Here is a 24,095-nt window from a genome sequence, read left to right on the forward strand (position 1 = left end):
ATGGTTGACTGTATCGAAAGCTTATTTGAGATCTATAAATATACCAGCAGTATATTCACCCTGGTCTATATGTTGTTGAATTTTTGCAACAAAATAAAAAAATGCACATTTCGTATTATATCATTTTCAAAATCCATATTGTTGTGATGAGAGAAGATTATTGCATTTTAATTTAACAGGAAATATACCACTCGCAAGTGAATCGTTAATAAGGGAAACAATATGCCCTGCTAGTTGATCTCTTCAGTAGGAGAGTGGAAGCGGCCTCCGTGGTGTACTCAAGACGCTTGACTCACTCAGGGAAAGCTCCGGGTTCGATTCCCGGTGAGAACACAAAAATTCAATGTAATTTTTCTCTCGCCTGGGTGTTTTGTGATGTAATTCACTACTGTAATTGGGCCTCCTGGCCTGTTGTGGTGCAAAAAATAAAATAAAATTAAAATAAAGTATTTTAGCTGTAACTCCATCTAGACCGGGAGCTGCTTTTAGTTTTGAGATAAAATTAAGAATTCCTTTTTTATTCGTTTTTGCCATATACATGGTTTGTGGTGCTTTGGGGTGTCTATAAATTGTATTACAATCATTCGGATGGTATTAAAAATTTGCTGCTTAGTTTTCTCCAATCGATAGAAAAATAAATTAAACTCTGCAAATATTTGTTTAGGATCTGTTCTCTCAATATTGTTCCCAATGAGACAATCGATGTTCTTTTTGGTGACCTTTGATTCATTAGACATAATTTTATTTATCATAATCAATGTTTTTCTTCAGTCATTAAGATTCAAGAAATTCAAAACTTTAAAAAATCGTAGCACGATGTGAGATAAAATATTCAAAAATAGGCTCAGTTTAACCGTCATTTAACAAATTAAAAAAACACTGAACTTATTCATTGTAATGTCGGTAATTACCGACAAGTGCGCTCATTGTGATTGATGCACTGAAACACATACATAAGCTTTTAAATACCATATTTTACTGGCAACAATATTTTTTCAGTCACCCACTAAAACAACCCGACTATTTTGCAATCCTATAGTAAGAGCATATTTACAATTTGGGTAATAAATAAACAATGAATTAAAATGTTTTTTATTTATATCTATCAAAATTTTAATTAAACTTTACACATTTCTTCATCTCCAAATAAAGTATTGCTAAATTAAATAAACTTTTTGTTTTGTTTCTGTAGTTTCATTAAATTTTGATTCCTTGATTTATCAATGTCCCGGCCCTATGGGCGTTTAAATAAACATTTTAAATAAGGGCAGAGTGGTAATAGTTATTATACTTAAATAGATCATAAGTTTTATAAGTGCATATACATAATTGACGTATAATAAATAAATACGATATCTTTACATGCAATATATGCAAATATTGAATTGCTCTCGACAATTTGAAAAAATAGACATGGCAAATCAAGATGCACATGCAATAGGGTGGGCTGATACTATTTTTTCTGAATTTCGAAATGAAAGGGGTCTAAAAAGTTGCCTTTGGATTACTTGGAATGCAAAAAATTTCAAAAAAAATATTCGATACTACTTTTTGCCCTCAACCAGAGCTTTAAGTTTTCGAAAAAGTAGATTTTTTGCGCTAAACCGGCTGTCATTTCGTATTTTGGTAAGAAAATCAGTACAATAAAATTTTATAATGTGCATTAAACCTCATAAAATAAGCATCTAAGGGCGTAAGTTGCACTTTGTTTTGTGATAAATGGGTAGAATTGTTTTAATGAGCCATTGTTTTCGTCAATATTAGCCAGGGGCTCAACGGAATCAGTTCCACGGAGTGTAAACTTTTTGCATTTCGGTAGTTGTAAAACGTGTTCGAAATTGTAATGAGATTAAGTTATATCTTTACTAACAAAAAAATAATTTTATCAATATAGATAAATTACAAAATGTTCAGACACTGATAAACTTCAAACCTCGGTTGAGGGCCAAAAGAAGTCTGAAATACTTTTTAAAATAATGTTTACGTTCAATGTGATTCAAAATGCAAATTTTTAGACCCCTTTCACTTTGGTGTCTAAAAATATAAAAAACTTCATTCATCATCGGCCCGCTCTAACGTGCAACCATTAGGGTAAATGTAAAATAAACATATATCCTTATTTCGCATTGTCTGTTTCTGTGTTACCATAGAAGCAATGCTTGCAGGCAGCTGTCAAAATTTAGAAAGATGTGTTCGAAAATACAGCTAATTATCTACTCATTCCGTGAATCGGATTGTATTCAAGAATGAAATGATACGCTTGTTTTGTTTTTCACGGTTGTAGAGCAATTAAAGCATTTTTGTCACATATGCAGCGTCACGTCTGATCATAGAAAAAGTTTTTAAAAAGATTTAAGGGACGGACGTCTTTAAAAATGCCATTTTATTCACAAATTAAAATTGCCCTTTTCACTCTAGTACCGTGTCTATTTAATTAAGTCATTGTCAGATTTCAATTTCAGCATCTTAAATGGTATCAGCGATGACGTTTCTTTCAACTTTTTTGTTCTGGTTCGATTTCAATTTGAATAAATATTGCATCATCTTCTAAATATAGTCTCTCGTTTAAGGTCTGGTGGGAAACGAAAGAGTAGAATCCATATTCAACGTTTTTATTTGCTTTAGACGGGCGTTTTCTGTACTCATGGTCTTGATATGGTAACCACGTTTCGATGTGTTTCAAACTCTTTTTAAAGCCCTGTTCCAGAAGTCTGAGGGTAACTTTGTAAGGAAAGGGCCATGTTAGAATTGCGTCGTACTCTCCGTATAATATTTTAAAAAACAGTGATATGTGGGTATTAATTTCTGCTCCTGTTCCATTCGGGTATATCCGCATCTTAAAAGAAAAAATATTTGTGAATGACAATGTTCATCGTAACATCTTTTGTATACCTAAATCTGCGTTTACATCATCATGCTTCATCAGCACCCAACGGTAGAAACACCAAACACCGAATGCACCATATCTTGATCATCCGTTTCATAATGGAAAGGTGATCTGTCTTACGCTTTAAGTGCGAATCCAGCGACATTTAATAATGAAAAAAATAAACGGTACACTTACATATCAACGGTCGAAAGGAAAAAGTTACTAAGCGACATGTAGCAAATAAACAGAAGAGCCAATCACAGATTTGGCGACATTATTATTTTATTTTTTTTAAATAAAAACCTTTATTAGCATAAATAAACAATACATTCAGTAAAAAAATGGAACACTTAAGGTCGAACTTGCCAAAAAAGAGTCTAGCTCTTGTGTTTTTAGGTAGTTATTACGTAGTTTCTACATAATTTAAAATATGAGATTTAATGAAACTTTTATTTGCTCTTTTGTAGAGTTGCTACACGTCACTTAGTATTTTTTTTCTCTTTCACCGTCGATGTCATACCTTTCAATGAAACATTCCAGTCTAGAACCATTGAGGTATATAACTAGAGTAAACATGAGCGTCCGAAATATGTTCCCTCAATCTGCGGCCAATTGGCATATGTTTGATAGAACCTTAGAGTATATACATCTTAGAGTCCGTACTATTACAAAATTTGTAAGAATTTTTGAAAGGGGGGCGTGGTCGTATGTTTAGTGAAGACGTCTTTCGTTTCCAGATGTTAATATGTTAATAATTGTAACAAATGCACGAATTTGGGCGAATTTTTACAGAGATTGGTAGGGAGAAGGGAGTGCAATAAGAACGTTTATTTTAATTTAGTAACAAGTTTACTAAAAACATTTTTGATGAATAAAAGTAAGCAATAATAAACTTTATAAATGACATTGATGGGTACATAAATGAATTTAATATACAAATATGCAATTATAATAAAAAACGTTTATTTATATGCAATTATAATTAAAAAAATTGAAAAATTAACCAATTTGTTAAAATTTTGTCTCACTCTGACGGCAGGTTGTAACTTACATCTTTAAAACTGGTTAAATGAGGTCTCCAATTTAAAAATATTCTCCGAATTCATTGTTTTATTTGAGAACAAATTTTTATGTTTTACCATTCTTTCGTCGTCCATTCGTTCTACGTGACCAAACCATCTCAACATTGTTTATTAATTTCGAATTCATTCCTTCTCACTTACCTTACCTTACCGCCTACTCATATTCGAGAAATGTAGCTCATTGTTGATGTATTATATTTATACATATTTTTATTTTTTAATTCGGGATAAAAAATAATTATCCTATTTTACATCTCACCTCTTCGGCTAACCCTATGAAAAAAAATATGTTTGTCGGTCGCTCCGTTGAGATGCAAAAGAAACACAAACACGCTAACTTTTGCATTTATAATATAAGTAAGAATATTCGAGTACATATATATATTTTAGCATTCATTTGACAATGCATAATAGTAATATGCTATAATGATTCGTCGTTATTGGAATGCTGAAAATATAATACGATAGGAAGTTTTTAATCTTGGTTGCGATTTTTTTTACGAAAGCATCTTGGTGAGTCATTTAAAAAAAAATTAAGGTACAATAAATAGTACTCATTAGAAAAAATCCCGAATTGATTATTATAAAAAGAAGCCTATACAGTGTTGTCTTTTTTTTGTACCCATTTTTTCACTGTTGAATGCGGCACCTGCTAATCCTAGCAGCACACCAAGGGTCTTTTTTTTAAAAGTTTTATTTATTTTAACAAATAAGTAACATACATAATTGTATTTTTGCTCCCGCAAAGCCGAAGCTTGTCTGCGGGTTACACTACATTTTTTTTTTAATTTATAAAAAATAAGTACACAGTTTAATAATAAATGAAGAATAAAATATATTTATGTGTACACTTAAGTTACATTTGCTGTTTTTAATAAGTTTTTGACTATTTTTTTTAGTGAGTTAAGGTTTTTTGCCTCACAATTTTCAGCTGGTATTAAATTATACGGTTTTGGTAATATACTCTCCATTGTTCTATCTCCATAGTGGTTCTTCTGTCGTGGCACCGTCAGCTGCTGTGCCGATACTTGTCGGGTCACGGTCTGATGGGTTACTTTTGTTTCTTGAAAACTGGCATTTTACGTGATATACTTTTCCAAGGATTTAAACTTGCGACCCTACCGATCTACGAGTGTAATCTCTGCTACCAATGACTTGGCCAGACAAAGTCAGGGGGTATTGGTTGCAAGTTGCAGGTTGCAGGTTGCAGGTTGCAGGTTGCAGTTAATAACTGCTATAATATTTCAATCGTGGTGCTCTTTTCAAAGAGCCGAAAATAATTCTGCTTGAGCTTGCAACTTTTCGTGTGTACCAGGCGATATTACCAAATTAAATTATATATAAAAAGTCTATGATACCTGAAGAAATCATACCAACTAAAGCGGAAAACATTCAGGATTGAGAAACATTACATTAAATTACTATGATGTCACTGAGAATCAAACCTGGAACCTCATATGACGACGTAATTATGTTTTATAATATGGAAAAAATATTGTATATGACCTGAACATAAGACTGATTATCTACCTTCATGTAACAAAACAATATCGAGTTATGCTGCGACAGGTGTTCCAGTACACTGCCCATTGCACCAGTAGGTGCGAATAAGTGTGTGCTAATGATAGTACTTTACCTGAAACTTATATCCGCAGTTATCGGTGTAGTAGGGCGGCGAATAGTAGTATTTGTTATCCGATTTCTTTGCTTCGTTCAACTTCTCAGACCAGTTGTCCACTTTCCAGATGAACGATGCTTGACAGCTCAGTGGCCGATTCAAATAATTTTCCAGTTGTTTCTTATGCTCGGCCGATTGGGTCTCCAAAACTAACAGCTGCTGCTTTTGCGACCCCGTTAGAGTTTCTAAGTCTTTTAGTCGCTGATATTGTTTGATTTTTTCAGCTTTTGAGGCAACTAGCTGCTGCTGAATTGTATTCGTCAAAGTTTCTAAGTCCTTTTGCTGCTGCTGTTGCCTGTCGGTTATTGTTTCTAGGGCCGCCAGTTGTTGCTTATTTCCAACTTCCATGGTCTCTCTCTCTTCCTCGAGCCGTGCAGCCAAAGTGGATAGTTTCTGCGTTTGCCGCATCGCAAGCTCTTTCGAAGAAATTAACTTTTTTTCTAGGGCCATCAGCTGTTGCCTATGTTTTGCTTCCACAGTCTCAAAGGCCTCTATTAACTGTTTTTGCCCTGCTGCCAAAGTTGACAGCTTCTGCTTCTGCCGCGTCGCAAGCTTCTCCAAAGCAATTAGCTGCTGCTTTTGAGTCGCCACTAGAGTTGCCATCAAGGCCAGATGATCCTTGCTCTTCTCTTTTAGGTCGCATTTCAGGTCGGATAGAGAATTCTTAAAGGAAAACATAATTTATTACATTTATTTAGTGATTAAGGAAACGCTATGAGGAATCCACTAACAGAGACAGCACATTCAAATATCATCTGGATTTTTTTTTGTAAGAATATTGTTAGAAAGATATTAAAGTTTCATTTAAATAAAAAGGTGAGGATATAAGATGAAAGATAGTAGATTCTTACTCAACCACTATACTAACCTAGAAATTGACGACATGATAACTCCATTCGTCAGGGGTGGGATCTTTCTTGGGCTGGCCATCCAAAAATATTTCGCAAGTGCATATAAAGGGAAATGCAAACAAATATAACAAAATAATAATAATAATAGAAAGAACAAGAGTTGGTAGTAACAAGCTCTTGTAATTACGGAAGTACATTCTAAACTAAACTGTAATTATAAAATCCTAAAGGCCATTTTACTAGACGTGATGTGACGGCGGAAAAATTATGTATATGACTGAAGGGGTCACCTTGAGCTGGTCCTTAATCACTTAACAAAGGGATGCGCTGGTACACTTGGCACCTGCCCATTATTCCATCCACATGGAACTTCAGCAACGGGAATTATTATTCCATCCACATGGAATTGTTATTCCATCCACATGGAACTTCAGCAACGGGAAGAAAAGGAACGTCTTCAGACACGATGCGCCCTGTCATAACACGTACCGGCGGACATCAAGGAAGGTGCAGGTGAAAACGCATCCAGTAGTTGATCTGTACAGAATCCGCAGACATCAACCGAGGGTCATAGCAAAACTCGGTTTGCTGCCGTCAATCTCTAGGGAAACTCGGCAGAGTTTGTAGATTGGGTAAACAATCTACTGACGGAAAATGGATGAATTGCGGAACACCTTTACCTGAGGTGTTAACGCATTTTTACTTAGCTTATAACTATTTTACTCACTGACCCACTAAACTGTATCCACATAATGCGTGCGTATAAACACAATATATACATCACGACACTCGAGGAAATATTTTATAAAACACGGTTATTACTTTAAATAATATAATTTTTTTCACTAAGTCTGTGGATTTTGAAGTTGCCAATTTTGTCAGACAAACTCAGACGTTCACACGGTGTTAAGCTAGGGTTTCCTAGGACAGCGGTGCCCATATTTTAACGGTCGTAGTGAACGGTGATGCGGTGGACAGCCGTCGTAACGTCGACAAGAGAGTGGTTTCCTAGGGAAATGGTGTAAAATGGTGTTGATAACACCGTTTTCCTAGGAAACCCTAGCTTTACTCCGTAAACGACCCCCCGAGAAGTGTCGGCGCTGACTCCCGTCGTAATATGAAGTCAGACTATAAAAAATATTCGTTATTCGGTGAAAAAGACTAAGTCATTGTTTTCAGCAAGTTGAAGGGAGAGAGACATGAGAAAAATACGTTAGTCATTAACACGTGTAACCGAGGCCTTGCAACTGGCGACTGAAATCTGGGATGTTGTTTATGCAGAAATTTTAATGAATACCTGAAAGTTATCAAATAAACACTTGTACTATTTTTCAACAGATTTAAGCCATATGGTGGTTCATAAATAACGTTACTTCAAAAACAGGGAGGTTTAAGATAATACAATATAGTTACTGATAATTCCGTAACAATATTTTTGACACATTTTCAGAAAATTCAAGAAGCTGTATAACAAACGAGGCGTGACTATCCAATGCAATGTGAATGCCTACAAAATATGACAGCTTATAAATAGTAAAAGTCTAATTTACGGAACATGAACCAGACTTGGAAGACTACATAAGAGTTGGCGATCGATATAAACTTCTTTTTAAAAAAATACGAAAATTATTTTTTGCTTTCAAATAATCTATTTATAAAAATTAATCACGCTATTTTAAATTCATAGAAAACAATTTACAAGTTTATTGATGAAAATACATTAAAATGTATATTTTTCTCTTTGGATGATTTTTATATCATGGGAGGAAAGTATGAAAATCGGGTGCAGGAAGAAGTTCCAGACAGAGTATTTGGTCAAGTTTGAATAGTAATTGGACATAATGACTGGGGTTAATAGAAACAAAATAATCCATTCCAACAAGTTCGTCCTTAGATGGTCTGTAGAAAAATAATGTTGCTAGACGTTGTACTAAAACGATAGTTTTCTAAGAGAGCGGTACCATCATCTATCGGCCGTCATGTAGCGGTTAAAACGTTATCCGTATAAACTAGATAGCGCATGTTTCCTAGAGACCATCGATTGTAAGCAGGATATAAAACATCAGTGACGTCAAACCGTTTTGAAAAGAATTTTCTAGTGTAACGATTGAGTGACTAACTTTAAATACCTCGGCAGTCAAATCACTTCTGATCTGGATCCGGATAAGGAAATTAGATGCAGAATAGAAATAGCACGATCAGCGTTTAATGGCATGAAATCATTCTTCTGCAGTGATAGTCTTAATTTAAAACTGAGACAGAGGATGGTCAAGTGCTATATGTAGTCAATACTGCTCTACGGGGTTGAAACATGGACTTTTAAGGTGAATGCCATGAACCGATTAGAGGCTTTTAAGATGTGGCTTCACCGGAGAATGCTGAAAATCCCGTGGACAGATTTAGTGACCAACGTGGAGGTGTTGAGACGAGCCAGTGCCGAAAAAGAACTCCTGTCCTCAATAAAACAGAGAAAACTCGCATATCTGGACCATATCATGCGCAGAAGCAAATATACGCTTCTACAGCTGATTATGATGGGAAAGATCGGGGGAAAGCGTTTTCCTAGAAATAATAGTTTTTGACTTCCGATGTATACCAAACAAATCTAGTCATGATGGTAAGATTGTCTATTTTCCGCCGCAGTTTATCTCAGTTTTTAAATAAGTTCATAAAATTAAACTTATGTTAATAAATTATTTTGTTCAGTTAATAAAATTGGTTTATCACGGCCGTATCTCCCGTCGTTGGTCACCGTTAATATGGCCGTTTTGTTAAGCCCCCGCATATAATGGCCGCTAGATAACGGCACCACTTTCTTAAGTCTAAAGCTAGGGTTTCCTAGGACAGCGGTGCCCGTATTTTAACGGCCGTAGTGAACGGTGATGCGGTGGACAGCCGTCGTAACGATGACTAGAGTGTGGTTTCCTAGGAAAACGGGGTTATCAACACCATTTAACACCGTTTCCCTAGGAAACCACTCTCTAGATGACGTTACGACGGCTTCCCACCGCATCACCGTTCACTACGGCCGTTAAGATACGGGCACCGCTGTCCTAGGAAACCCTAGCTTAAGTCGTTTATGCTCACTTGACTCTTCACAGGGCTCTCCCCGCGGTGGCTATCCGCACTCGCACGCGGCTCGGCGCACTCCGCTTTCCCGTGCCGTGCTAACAGCCGGCGCTGGACGTTCTCGCCGCACTTCTCGCCCAAGAGCATCTCGAATCCACAATTGCGCAAGTGGATCTATGGAATTATTCAAATTTGCATGAATCGTCTACTTTAAAAGCCAAGCAAGTTATGAGATTTTGTGATATTGGGATTTAAGGAAAATTAAAAACACTTAGTCATAATATTTTAAGTTGGTCCAAAAGTCAACACATGGAAGAGTAGAGGAAATGCGTTTATTCCGATATAGACAGAATAATGAATGTTACAGTGTGCAAAGTGGTCACTCAAACCCGCATATGATTGGTCATAAGACCTGTAAATGCGTAGACTTTCATATTGTTTTCTAAATTGCAATAAATTTCAAGTTCGTTCTAAATATTTAATTCATTTTAAAAATCATTCCCGATTTGTAAAATAACCTTTTCTTGTTATTTTATATTATTATTTAAAAGTCATGTAAATCTAAAAACGTTGAAATTAAAAAAATATTTTACAATGTTTTTGACACCGTAAAACTAATTTTATGAATACTGTGTTTTGATGTTTTAAATGTATTTTGATAAAACATTAGATTTTGTTTTGATAATACATTAGATTTGGTTTGGATAATGTATAAGATTTTGTTTTCATAATATTTTGATTATATATTAGATTTTGTTTAGCGTCCTTGGTCTCGGACGATGGTTTGTGGGCATATATTTTCCTGTCATACCTACAATACTTACAACCCGTCTCCGGGGCCGCGCTTATGATGGAAATCTAAGGACGTCATTCCTTAACCATGACGGTATAGTTTAAGATAAATTTTCTCGCGCGATTACGAAGATACACTACCGACCCCTCTCCTTCAAGTGTTGGGTAGGTACATCGATATAAAAACAAGGGGAAGCGTAGGTAGGTAAGTAACAATGCTTCATTATGACCTCATAGCTGGATAAAGTCTCATGAGCGATTGCAAAGATACACTAGCGATCCCCCATCATCAAGTTTGATCTAAGTACATCGGTGTGCACCGAAGGATCTAGTACCCCTCAATACGCATCAAAATTGACAAATTATTTGTCTATTGAGCGATTTTTCCTCATATTACGGTTTATTTTACTTTTTTATCGTTCTACGGTTGGCTTTTTTCTTAAAAGCCAATTAAAAATACAAGGGATATATAAATAAAGTTTGAGGTCGAATTGAATTCATAAGTAACTCTCAGTTTGGAAAACAAACGCCTAGATGCGTGGCTAGAAGTGGCTAGATTCTGCCCTATTAACATATAAGAGCATCTAGGCATAAAATGTCACCACTATAAAAAATAAATTTAGTTATTATATTTTTCTCATCTGTTTTACTACCTTCCTGAGTGTACGTATCAAAACGTTAAAGGAGCCGGTTTTGTAATCGCTTGGTAGATAAATACCGTTAATATTTAAAAATTTTGACAATTACCAAGACGGTATACAAACGGTTGTTAAGCATACCGTCTTGGTAATTGTCAAAAATCATATAAAAATCAAGTTCAAGCGAGCATTTTTGCTTGAATTGGGATTTATTAGAGTTTATAAACGCTTTGAAGTGGGCACTTTTTATCAAAGAATCTTATTCAAAGTATAAATGAGAAGTATTTTTGATTTTAATGAAGTAATCGGATTTGATCATATGACGTCGAGATGACAAGTCAGTAGAACATACCGAGGTAGACAGAGATAGTCCAGACATAAAATATACCGCCTCGAAATGTACAGATGGAGATAGCATAATCGCGGCATTGGAAAACTGAGTCACCTTTTCAGTTCTCACTGGAAATTATTATATCATTCAGCGCGTCCACGCCGCATCGGGGGTGGGCTCCTTTCACTTCAGTAGGCCGAAGTATTTAGTTGGCTTAATTTGGGCGAGGACCCTGTATTGCGGGGAATAACGCTATCACTGGTCCAGGCCTCAACGGCTGTGATGGCGGAGATGAAGTGCGTCAGTACGGCGGAACCGGCGGAAGGGGCACAAATCTTCTCTGAGGCCTCCCGGACATAATTCGGGCTATGGGCTGTTGGAAGATAGCGGCTTCGGGCAGAGCACTGTGTTGCGGATGGCAGCAGAGAAACAATAGCCGACGGTGGCATTCTAAGCTCCAGTTAGCAAGAGGGGTTACTGCCTTGGCATCGAGTCATCGAGTGGCAACCGGCCGTAAAACAGAAACCACAGAACAAATCTCCTAGTCCGACGTGTGGACTGAGGACTGGGAAGGCCGACCCTAGATTAATGCGCCTGGTAAATAACAGCCAAGAGGAAGAAGAATATTACATTTATATTATGTGTCGTAACAAAAATGTAAACTCCGGACGGATTTTTTTTTTGAATATTAACGGTAATATTAATTTTTATTTTTTATTATTAATTTTAAAAAATATTACTAAATAAAAGTAAAAATAAACGGATTATTTTTAAAAATATTAAAAATAATCCGTCTCTATAATGACAGTTTGTAGGTACCTTTTGGTGCTTCGTAATGCGTTCCATCGTTTCCTGTAAACTATAGTCATCATTTTGCAGAGAAAGACATTCCATTATAATTTTTGACTCTCGGACCTCCTCTTGTAAATCATCAATCTTCTTCAATTGATTCAGAATTTTAGCTAAATTATCTTCATCCAGAGAAATCCTTGTTGTTTTGTAATTATCGGTATTCGGTTCATCTTCATCTTCACTGGTAGACAATGTCCTTGAAATCCTCGCTGAAAACAATTCGAAAAATATTTGTTCTATGCTCTATGTATTAAATCATCGATTGTTATCACTAAATCACTGCAATTACTGAGTTCCAGCATGAAGTTTAGTTAGAAATGCAGTTACTTCTACTCATCATCGCCATTACTCACGCGCTCCACAGCACTGTGTCGTATCTTATTCAAAATGCAATAAATGCACGCATTCAAACCGCAACCTCACCTCACCTCTTCTGTTCTTCTGTCCATCTCCAACTGGGACAGGACCAACACTCACCATCATCCTCCAATAAAATAATGAAGAGGTCAAAAAAAACTACCATAAATCTAAAATTTTTTTTTTAAAAATTTCAACGGTCTCGTAGATTTGAATTTGTTAGTTATGTTTTTTTGTATTTTTGAAACCCATCATAAAATTATCAATATGCTGTGTTAAATGAGGAATCTGGAAGTATAGGCATTTACAGAACTAATGACCTACCATTGGCTGGTTTAGGTAGCTACACTGTAGCCTGTGTGACATTCACAATTTGTCTATGTTTAAAAAGAAAAAATAAAAGAATTTGAAATTAACAAGTCACTCAAATACCAACCAAATATTAAAATTCCTAAATTGCATACAAGTCATGGTCAAAATAGCTTTGTCTTCAAAGGTGTAAAAATTATAATAATCTTCCCAATGAACTAAAAACTATTCAAAATAAAATATTAGTAAATAAATTTAAAGTTAATCTAAAGAAATTTTTTGAACTCTTGTAAAAACAACATTAAATTTTAATTAGTATGAATGTATTATTGTTTTATGTTTTTTCTTATGTTTTTATTTTTCTTTTTCATGTACTCGTATTAAAAATTATATAAACTCTTATAAATAAACAACTAAAACAGTGTAAGTTACTCTCCAAGCACAAGAGTTAGTCTCTTTTTTTGGAGAGTTACAGTAATAATATTTACTAGATGTGTAAAAGTAGATATGTTTAGAATTTTACAAAAACATATACTAAAAAGTATGATGTTTATAAATGAAATTTATGAATATATTTTTTTAAAAAAACATCAACAATTCTCTCGATTCTTCCATATCTCGATTGTAAAGTGGTTTCTTAAACCTGTCAATCCTTGTAAATGCCTTTACTTCCATATTCCTTTCTCAAAAATATTGACCGTCTCTGTTGCAATAAATGCCAATATAAGTAACACCCCGGGGTGCGAAAGCTATGTCTGCAGACATTCGGACATACTAAAAATATTATTAATGAAATCACTTAGTTTGCACTGGACGGATTCATATAGAGAATGCACCACTGTCGGTATTAACCGATTACTCTATTTAGAGTAAGTAGAGTTTGGCATTTGCAAGAAGAGTTCTATATTTGAATATAAATTATTTTATGTTTTGGAATTCAACCATAAACAAGTACCTAGGTACCTAATTAAATTCAATATTTAAATATTAAAAATGTTAGTTTTGGAACCTACATATCAACGAAAAGTCTGTTTCCTTTTATCCGGACAGTTTTTGCACGCTTTCATGACTTGATCATTTTTCTTTTATTATTATTTATTTATTTATTGACGGACCTTTAAAGTGCATTCCAACAACACATTTACTTATACTAAATACAGGTACAAATGAAATAAAATACAACTAAATAAAATTGACGCTAAGACAAAAAATATATAAATAATTACTATCTAAGATCTAATCTATCTTTTCTTTTTTTTTCTTTATTAGGGCCTACTACCAAAACTTGATAACATCGGCCAAAAACAAGTTACATTTATAAACATAAGAAAAACATAAACAGACAGGAATAACAATATACATACAAACAAAAGACAAGAAAAATATGAGTACAAGAATAACATCAATATATCAATTGTAATAATAAACACATATCCAAACCAATAAAAATTTCAACATAAATTGAAATAGGCACTAACAGAAAAACCCACCAAAACCTGATAGTGCCTATTTAACAGAAAATAGAAACTTAGAGTAAAATTAGAAGGAAGATAGAACTTAATAACTAGAAAAATTACAACAAAATAATCGAAATATTAACAAACTTAATCTTATATTAATGATAAATTATAACTATTAAAATTAAAATTAAAAATTAAACGTCGGAAGTAATAATGACAAAATATTTTACGCAAACCTAAAAATGTAAGATAAATTTATTGTAAAAAAGTAAAGAATTAATTTAAACATAATTATTTCAATGACACAATTATTACAAATCATAATAGGGAACAGTTTGAACTTAAGAAAATATAAACAGAATTGATCAATACACAATTAGTACAAGAAAAAATTTGAGATAAATGAATTGGAAAGGTTATAAAAAACATAAGTAAAATATCAAATAATTTTTTCCTCCCAGTCATTAAAGGACATGTAAAAAAAATGTGATTAAGATCTCCAATGCCTCCACATTCGCAGGCATTGGAGTCTAAAATTTTAATTTTAAAAAGATGGGACGGAGTGCAACAGTGGCCAGATCTGATACGGCAAAAAGTTACAATCCTAGACCTATTGAGTTTACACGCGCTATTGTACCAAGGTTTGGAGGGAATATCAGGCTGGATATTACTATAAAAAATTCCCTTCGACAATTTCGAAAAATTCCACTCCACTTTCAAAGCATCGAAATTAACTACTCTTATCAAATTAGAAATATCGGAGAAATCCACCCGGTCGTATTTTAAATTACCAACTTCAGATCCCCACCTTGCAAGAGAATCCGCTTTTTCATTGCCTGATATTCCAATGTGGCTTGGAATCTAGGCGAAAACAATATTTTTGGCGCATTGATATAATTTAAAAAGAGAAGCAAAAATATTACAAATGATAATTGAAAAGTTAGAACTGAATGGGGGATGACTGAAGTAATTTTAAGCAGCTGAGTGAATCAGTAAAAATAACGGACTGCGAATAGTTCATTTTTTCAATATGGATTAAAGATTCCAGAATTGCTATGCATTCAGCATTGAAATTAGGGAGTTTAAAAATACCAAATAAATTGTCTTGTTCACAAAGAAAGGAAGCGCCAACGCCATTATCTAATGTCGAACCATCGGTAAATACATACTTGTGATTGGGCCACTTACAGTTAATAATTTCTGAAAATTCAATATTAATAGAAGAAATCGATTATTGAGTGGTTTTAAATTTTTAAATTTTGAAAAGCCAAGATCGAGATGAATTTCAACGTTTGAGAAAAAACTGAAATATGGAGAAAAATAAAGTGGTAAAGTATGATATCGAAAAATCTTAGTAGTAAAATAGGAAAAACGCTCGTGACTAATCGAAAGAGTAGGGTGATTTTTGTTTCGCCAAAGAGGAGAGTTATTGCAAATGGAATGAAGATATTGGACTTTAGACAGAACAGGATGATTTTGAAAACGGATGCGTTTGATGAAGAACGAATCCGCTTGTTGTTGTCTTCTAATGTGAAGGGGGGGGTCAACATTTTCAACCTGTAAGATATTAGTTGGAGCAGATTTCATGCAGCCAGAAATAAGACGAAGTGATTTGAATTGAATTTTATCGAGTTTAGAAGACAAATGTTTTGTTAGTGGTTCGAGCAAGAATGATGCATAATCCAAATGGGATCTAATAAGAGCATTGTAAAGGAGTTTAAGGGTCTTGGGGTGAGATCCCCACGAAACGCCAGCTGTCGACTTTTAAATATTTATAAATCTATCTTAGTTCTTTCTTTTCTTTTAGTTTCAAATTGAAAATCAAATATCATTATGGTACTAGAGTATTGATTTTTGCACGATTTTGATATCAGCACGACGAGGACTTTCATGATTACATGAAGAAATAAAACGAAAAAAAACCCTTTTTACGAATATATAAATAGCTCAAAAATGCAAAAAATAAATAACGTTTGTCCTTATTTACGAAAAAACGTTTGTTCAACCATTTAATGGCTGGCAAACCAACGTTCGGGCAACGTCTGTCGGGTTCGCTATTCTATAAATAAATGAATGTTTGTTTGTTTGTTTGTTCGCGATAAACTAAAAAACTACTGGACCAATTTACACGCGGTTTTTTGCAAAATAACTAACGTTGTCTTGAAAATGTTTATATATTTTTCGATGTCATCAGAAGAATAAAAGTTAGGAGACTAAATTAATGTTTAACATCAGTTTTTTTTTATCATTAGTAATCCTTGAAAATCGAAAGTTTTTTTAAGAATTATTTTAAAAATAAAGTTTTTTGTATGAAAGGGGTGATCAGGTAGGTACATTGAATTTTGGACTTTTCCTAATGATCGGACAACTTGTCCAGTCTTTCTAACTGATCCCGGCAATGATATGATAATTCGAGGACCGGCAATTGACACAGGCTACTGTTTATCCTAGCTAGGCTATGTTATATTATTATATTATATATAAAATATATTTATTAGGTATTATCATTTATAAGCATTTAGAGTGGCACGATCAGGTTAACGAAGTTAGTCGTAAACTTTATAGCAGTTTGCACTCACTTAAAAGATTACAGAATTTCTTGCCAATTAATGTTAAGCAAACATTAGTCCAGAGCTTAGTTCTTCCACTCCTTGACTACGCGGATGTATGTTATCCAGATGCTAACTCTGAATTGCTTGATAAGTTAGAACGATTGCAGAATATTTGTATTCGTTATATCTTTAATCTTCGCAAATTTGACCACATAACCGAGTATCGCACGCAACTACACTGGCTCAGTATCAGGCATAGAAGAAACATTCGCATTCTATCACTTCTTCACAATATTTTAAATAATCCCACTTCGCCTGTTTATCTGAGAGAGCTCATCCAACCTCTTTCACAACACGGACTATCTCTTCGTTCTAGTAACGAGAGAACCCTTTTAATACCCTGTCATCGCTCTAATTTTTTTGCCTCCTCTTTCACAGTAGTGGCCGCTCGATTGTGGAATAATCTACCCACTAATGTTAGAGACGCCCCTTCATTATTTACATTCAAGTCAAGATTGAAATGTCACTATCTAAATATTTAAATTGTTCCTTTATCCTTCTTCTTTCCTTCCCATCCCCTCTCCTCTCTTCATAGTATAGTGTTATTTTTTTTTATATGTATATTTATTTTTGTTAATCTTTGCTTTTAGTTTTTGTATAAAATTGTAAGATTCAATATGTCCATGTATTTATAATTTTCTCAAACTGAACGGTTTGGGTAGGTAGGAAGAAATTGACTTAAGGCAATATGCCCGCCCTTATATGTATATTTATTGTATATGTATATAAAGTGTCAAATAAATAAATAAATAAATAAATATCCCAAAAAATATATCATTCCATCAGGAAAATTCTTATTGCTAAACAAAAAAAACAATAATTTCCAACTATTATATTTCCCCAATACCACGCAAGCGTAGCCGCGGGTAAAATGGAGTATATTATATTATTTAAATGAACACAAGATAATTATATTATTGTTCAGGTAACCCTCCTCCAACCCGGCAGATAGGTTCCTATAAAATGCCATGCGGTGTGAAGAATAAAGACAATCTCGGTTAATTCAGAACCTATTCACACATTGCATATACCAATTTAAAGGGAAATTAATCTTAAATCATATAGTTATGGATTTTTATTTATTTTAATACTTTTGCCACAATATGTTTGCCATGTTGTAAAATGAAATATTTCCCAAATATTACATGGTTCCGCTGTTAATGTTTCTATGTGTCGAACAACTTCAAAATAGTGTTCATTGTTGTAGGATGCGGAACTTTAAACGTAAGACAGATAGAGGAGAAGAGAACGGACCGTTGTATAATGTATAATGCCAAGGCCCAAGACGCATGGCTTCACAAAATACCTGAGATCCCGAATGGAGCAGCTTGGCCTGTAGTAGCAACCCACGTTAACATTATGAACACTTCTATGAAAGCTAGAATATGTCTTTATAACCCTAATATGTTTTAATACTAAGATTTAGCTCCTTCTTTTGTTACTGACCGACTTTGTTGTCTGATGCTATTTTATCTCAGCGCGTTATAGAAAATAAAAACCCTCAGCCAGAGCTCTCCAACATCCCTGTTTATTCCACAGCCACAACCCTCTAATATTAGAAACACCATTAAGATTACAACAGGGATGGAAAACATTTTAGAGAAGGGAATGTGGGAGTTTAGACATTTACAGGGCTTATGACCAGTCGTTGGCCGGTTTAAGCGGCCACATTAAATGTCAAGACTTCCCATACTCCCTTCTCAAAATGTTTTTTTTTTCTCTCTGTTGCAATAAATTTCGTTTTACTATTATATATTTTTATCAATTTATATATCGTTGGTTTGAAGGTAAAACTCGTCATGTGACAGGGTGGGTGGATACTTATTTATAACTTCTTTTTTTTAAATTTATTTATTTGGTTTCTACTCGCGGCTGAAAATTTTGCTAAATGAACTAAATGGAGATTAGTCGGCCTAATGTTGTACTGTTTTGTGTGTTTACCTGCCTATTCATAAATTAAATGATCAAAAAATTAATTATTCGTAAATCTACCCTATATTATTTCATGCTGCTGTGCTATGCTGAACAATCGGCTAAATTGGCGAATAGGAAATTGACCTCTATTCTTTAAATAAATAGGATTAATTTTCGTTTGTAACAATGCAAAACTTTCAAAACTTGTGTCGAAGTGATCCGAAACGATCGGAATACACATGCGTCCTAAATCGTTTTATAAAGCGCTGGCTATCTCAGTATTACATGAAATATTTTACACTGGACTGGTACGACAGAGACAACGTTTTACAAAGTTGGGATTCTCATTCGTTTCTTATGTTATTCAACAACTGTCGACGCGTAAACATACGAAACGGGCTGTCAAATATTTTTAGGTTATATTTATGCTCATACTACATTATTCATTTGGGTTATGGGTTTTCAATAGCATGAAATCAAAAAATTCGTAAACGCGCTGTAATTGCCCGTTTACTTTGCGTTAGTTTGTTTATGACGTGAAAATATAGTGAACTGTGGTCATATGTACACAATGAAATTTTGTTTAACTTTGAAATGCTGAAATTAGAGAAATAAACGATAAAAAGTATGTTCGTGGTATATGCGTTCAATATATGTACCATGTACGGTTGATTTCTGATCAAAAATGTTCAATTACGAGTACTTCCTTTGTTTTTCATATTTAACTGCAATGGCAACACGGACAGTTTCGGATCTTATTTCCAGTAAGAGCACAATAATTTATGTACATCTTTAGGTTTTTCGTAATTTTAAGCTTGATAATAAAATAATAACTAAAAATCGTTAAAATAGGGTACCTACGAAATTTAAGCAAAAAATACATACGTTATATTCAATTCAATTCATTTTTTTAAATAATACACACATTACAAACAAAAATTGAATACGTACATATTATAAAAAGAGAAAAAAGGTTCTTGTAAAAATAGTAGGAGAATCCTGCTCCGGAAAACCCCTTCGGATACATGGAACAGATCAACATCCAGAGCGATGTTGTTCGGCATAGCGGTAGCCCTTCCAACAGGCATAACTAACGCAAGGTTGGTCCTGTATATCGAAATATGAAACGATCTATGTTGACGCTGCCTTAGGTAATTATCGGAAACATACAAACCAATGCTCATCATAATCTCAGAATTGTCGATCATACCGCGCAACAATCGATAAAAATGTGTAGACAAATACAAATTCCTTCTAGTCTCTAAACTGTTGTAGGCCGAGCATACCCTGGAGAAACTCGGTCGGGTAGAGCCGATAGTAATACCCGCACTCTCTCATGTAGAGATATCTCAGAAACTTCTTTTGGATTTTCTCCATCATAAGAGAGTACTTTAGTTCATGTGGCCCCCAAATCATCGAGCCACTCTCGAGTCTACTTCGCACCAAGGAATTATAAAGAGTTCTCAGTACGCGGGTATTTTCAAAAACCCTGGCAGTACGTAGAACAAATCCTAACACCTTCAATGTACTACCCCTGATTGTCTCTATGTGTTCATGAAATGTCAGGGTGCTCACAAATCTAACGCCTAGATCCTTAACATTCGATGTTCGTATCAGATTCTGGTCATTCATTTTGTAGCGAAAAAATAGAGTTTTCTTCTTTTTTTATTTTAAATTTTGAATTCGGAGCTTAATTGTTGTGAACTCCTGAATCTCATTAACTTCAAAATACCTAATCGAGTCACTAGAAGTACGGAGTTGTTTGCAACTACGAGTACATACGTGGGTACTAACTACGCACGACACTCTCCGATTCCGCGTTTACATTCCTTAGCCAACAAATTTACTTGTGATATAGACATTTTTAATACGACAATTATCCATTTTAAAACGTTTTTAAATGCACTGTTTGAAACAAATTATTAATGTCGTAATAAAACTTTCTTTTACATACATTTCTTTTTCTGTTTTTGATGTCGAGTCATGTATTATTATTTATTATTATCTTTTTCTGAAATTAATGTATCAATTATTTTTGTGTACCAGATATTATGTTATTATCTTATATATACTCACTGTAAACTAATTTTTATTATTTGTTTTTAACAACAATTTGTTAATACCATTTTTTTATACGCATAAGTATATGTAAATGTATATATTTTTTTGTTCAAATTCTTTACAAGTTATTTACAATTTGTTTTTTAATTCAATTACTATTCTCATATCCATATGTTTTTTTATTTCTTTTTTGCTACGTAAAGTTTCCCTTTTTATTTTGCATGGCAGTATGCTTTTTATTGTTTCTACATGTATACAAAAAGCGTTGTTTATCTTTTAAAGAATTACTTACTAAAATTTTTGGAAATGCCCCTTGGGCGTATTGTAAAATTAAATAAATAAATAATATTAAATAATAAGTTATAAGTTTTTTGATTGTAAAGTTCTACTGATAGTCCATTTAATAAAGTAGAAACTGAAATTATGAAGAAAAATGACATAATTTTATGCTAACCAATCAACGTATGTACATGTACGACCGAGGTATAAGTAGTATTCAAAATAACTAATAACATAATCTTAGAGTATATTATACACCTTGTCTGAATATAATACATACTAGCAGATAACGACGGGCATATGCTAGTAACATAATATATAGGCATCATATTTATATGATGTAATAGGCGGCCCCTATGGTGTAGTTGTTAGGAAGCTGTTCGATTCCCGGTGAGAATACAAAAATTTAAAATGTAATTTTTCTTAAGCCTAAGTATTCTTTGCTACAATTTACCACTGTGATTAGAAATTGAAATTATTATTTAATTTTTTTTATTAAAAAAAAAAAAAAAAGAAATATTTGCGTTCTTATAATTTGCGCAAATATTTAATTTGAGGGCCGTTTTCAACGAGTTGTAAACAGCTCACTATTAGAAAATGGGAATCAAGTTGGGGTAGAGTGGGATTCGAACCACGGACCTTTGATCCGTGAGTCCGAGACACTAGCCACGGGACCACAACCCGATAATAATAATAATAATGATAGACAGGCAGAAACAGTAGCTTTCTGGGCAAACATAAAAAAGTGAGTATTTGACTTATTTATTAATAACTGGATTGCCTATTTTGGGAACAAATAAATAGTTTAAAAAAGTTATTTAGAAAAAAAATAATGGGAAAAAATCGGTGGAATTTTGATTGAATTCTGTAGATTTCTCCCGAAACCGGTAGATCTCGGGAGGATCGGGTTGGCACCCTACCGATTGGTTGGTTTTTTGAGAAAAAACACATTTAATTTTTGTGTTCTCACCAGGAATTGAACCTGGAACCTTCCGTGCGTGAATCAAGCGTCTTAACCTTGATTGTATATATGGGTGGGTCAGAATATTAGTGGATCAAGTCCAAATTTTATAAAGTTGGATTTTAATGTTTCTATGGGTAGATAAAACAGATTTCTATATTGTATGTTAGTAACAGAATAAAAGCTTTTCAATTTTCTCCATAGACGACAATACTTCTATAGATTAGAGATGAAAATTTGAAACCTTTCAGAATATTAGTGAATCATGTCCATTTTGACAGCTCGTTCACCATCAGAGGTAATATTATTTTGACTGTTGATTGCTAAAAATGAGTTTAGATTAAGACTTTAATTTGTCCAGTGATTCAGAATATTTACCAGATAAAGAATCTACCGATAAAGAAGAAATTATTGATGGTTGGATCATTTGCAATGCTTTATAGCTGAAGGTTTTTAAAAAAATCATAATCATAATTGGACACATTCGATGATATGGTGGCTCTATTCAGAGCACTCTTACTGAACAACACTGATATTCATTTTTAGATGATACAATCCATGATACTGTTAATATTTCTACATAAGTATCATTAATTCAAAGAAAATTTAAATGATGATATGCCATTTTATGAAGTTGACCTGACTAAAAAAGGTCGAGCAAGACCTGTCCAGTAATCGAGCAAGACCTGTCCGCAATCGTCCAGAACCCTTTGTACATCTGTCGTCGAGTGGTTACTGATATTTAAAAAAAAGATATGCTAGATTTGCTTTCTTATATCCCACCTATTTACCACTGTTTTTATAAACATCTCCCCACACAAAGCCACCCTCGACAGTCAGAACAAAACGACCGTAACCATAGTGAGAAAGGTTTTGAAAATGATGAAGCTATTTACGATTAATGTTGTATTTTAATGTTGCTCTGTTTTAATTTTTTTTATTCTGCTTCATTTTTGTTGGGAAAATTTTCATAATAATAGTGAATCATGTCCATTCTATTTTATTTTGTTTGTACTTTAGATATTTAAAAAGCCTTCGTGTAACTTATTTTTTGTCTATTCATTTAAATTGATTCATGTACTATCAAAATAAACTAAGCGTTTGCCGCGAAAACATCCCTAGATTTTATAAAAGTCTTTCAACTTTAGGTCTAATTATCTCAGAATCCGGATCGATGGACTTGATCCATTAATATTCTGACCCACCCATATTATAAACGGGTTGAGATCCCGTGGCTATTGTCTCGGACTCGAGGCTTGAAGGTCCGTGGTTCGAATCCCACTCTACCCTAACTTGATTCCCATTTTCTAATAGTGAGTTGTTTACAACTCGTTGAAAATGGCCCTCAAAATTTTACATTTGGGTAAATCATAAGAATGGAAATATTTTTTTGTTATATTTGGCGTTATTCTGATGGACAGATTATTCATTCTTTTATTTTATTTTAGAACAAATTATTTGTGTTTTTATGATTTGCCCAAACATTTCAATTTTTTGGGGTAATTTTTCTCACTATTAGAAAATGGGAGCCAAGTTGCGGGAGAGCGGCGTGCGAAGCTCGGACCTCTGATCCGTGGTCCGCACGGTAGCGGTAGCACGGGACCACAACCCCGCTCATTATTATATTTTGCAATCCCTAAAAGCAAAAAATAGATTGTGAGGCTCAAAGGGGTGAAATTTATTAGTGCCCGAGATTCTAATTAATCGACCGAGGACCGATCAACTGAGGCCCGAAGGACAGATAAAGTTAGGCTTGAAGGGCCGATTTTCTTAGCATGTAACAGCCGGCGATAGCCGACTGTTGCCCTTTTAGTTTCAATGTGTCTGGCTTAAAAATACAGATAAAAGAAAGAAAGAAAAAACAAAAAGAGTGACAAAATAAAAACCTTTGGCCATATTGCAATAGTTCACAAGAACAAACACGCGCTTGGTTTTACACGAACGTTTTGTTGAGTATTACAACGACGCGCGACGCACGAC

The 24,095-nt window shown here is 34.0% G+C and overlaps 1 protein-coding gene across 2 annotated transcripts; it reads right to left on the reverse strand.

The window, feature by feature from the left end:
* Positions 1-1,133: 1,133 nt before the first annotated feature.
* On the reverse strand, positions 1,134-24,095 carry LOC148279255 (uncharacterized). 2 transcript variants are annotated; one of them, XM_088230211.1, is made up of 5 exons: positions 24,002-24,095; positions 12,130-12,371; positions 9,568-9,723; positions 5,588-6,292; positions 1,134-2,836 (listed from the first exon to the last, which is right to left on the reverse strand). In XM_088230211.1, exons 1-5 carry the CDS (start codon positions 24,009-24,011, stop codon positions 2,495-2,497), a joined length of 1,455 nt encoding a protein of 484 aa, XP_088086337.1. In that variant the 5' UTR covers positions 24,012-24,095; the 3' UTR covers positions 1,134-2,494. The 2 variants fall into 2 exon arrangements, with proteins under 2 accessions (XP_088086337.1, XP_088086338.1); XM_088230212.1 differs by lacking the exon at positions 9,568-9,723.

This window comes from Micrasema longulum, unplaced genomic scaffold (genome assembly GCF_059751315.1).
Source record: "Micrasema longulum isolate JH-2025_06_02 unplaced genomic scaffold, ASM5975131v1 h1tg000740l, whole genome shotgun sequence".
NCBI lineage: Eukaryota > Metazoa > Arthropoda > Insecta > Trichoptera > Brachycentridae > Micrasema > Micrasema longulum.

Excerpts from the sequence above, each read along its gene's own strand:
- LOC148279255 (XM_088230211.1), bottom strand. Across the intron at positions 6,293-9,567 it reads AGAGCCCTGTGAAGAGTCAA|AATTCTCTATCCGACCTGAA; the intron begins GTGAGCATAAAC and ends TTTTCCTTTAAG. Across the intron at positions 2,837-5,587 it reads ACTGCGGATATAAGTTTCAG|ATGCGGATATACCCGAATGG; the intron begins GTAAAGTACTAT and ends TTTTCTTTTAAG.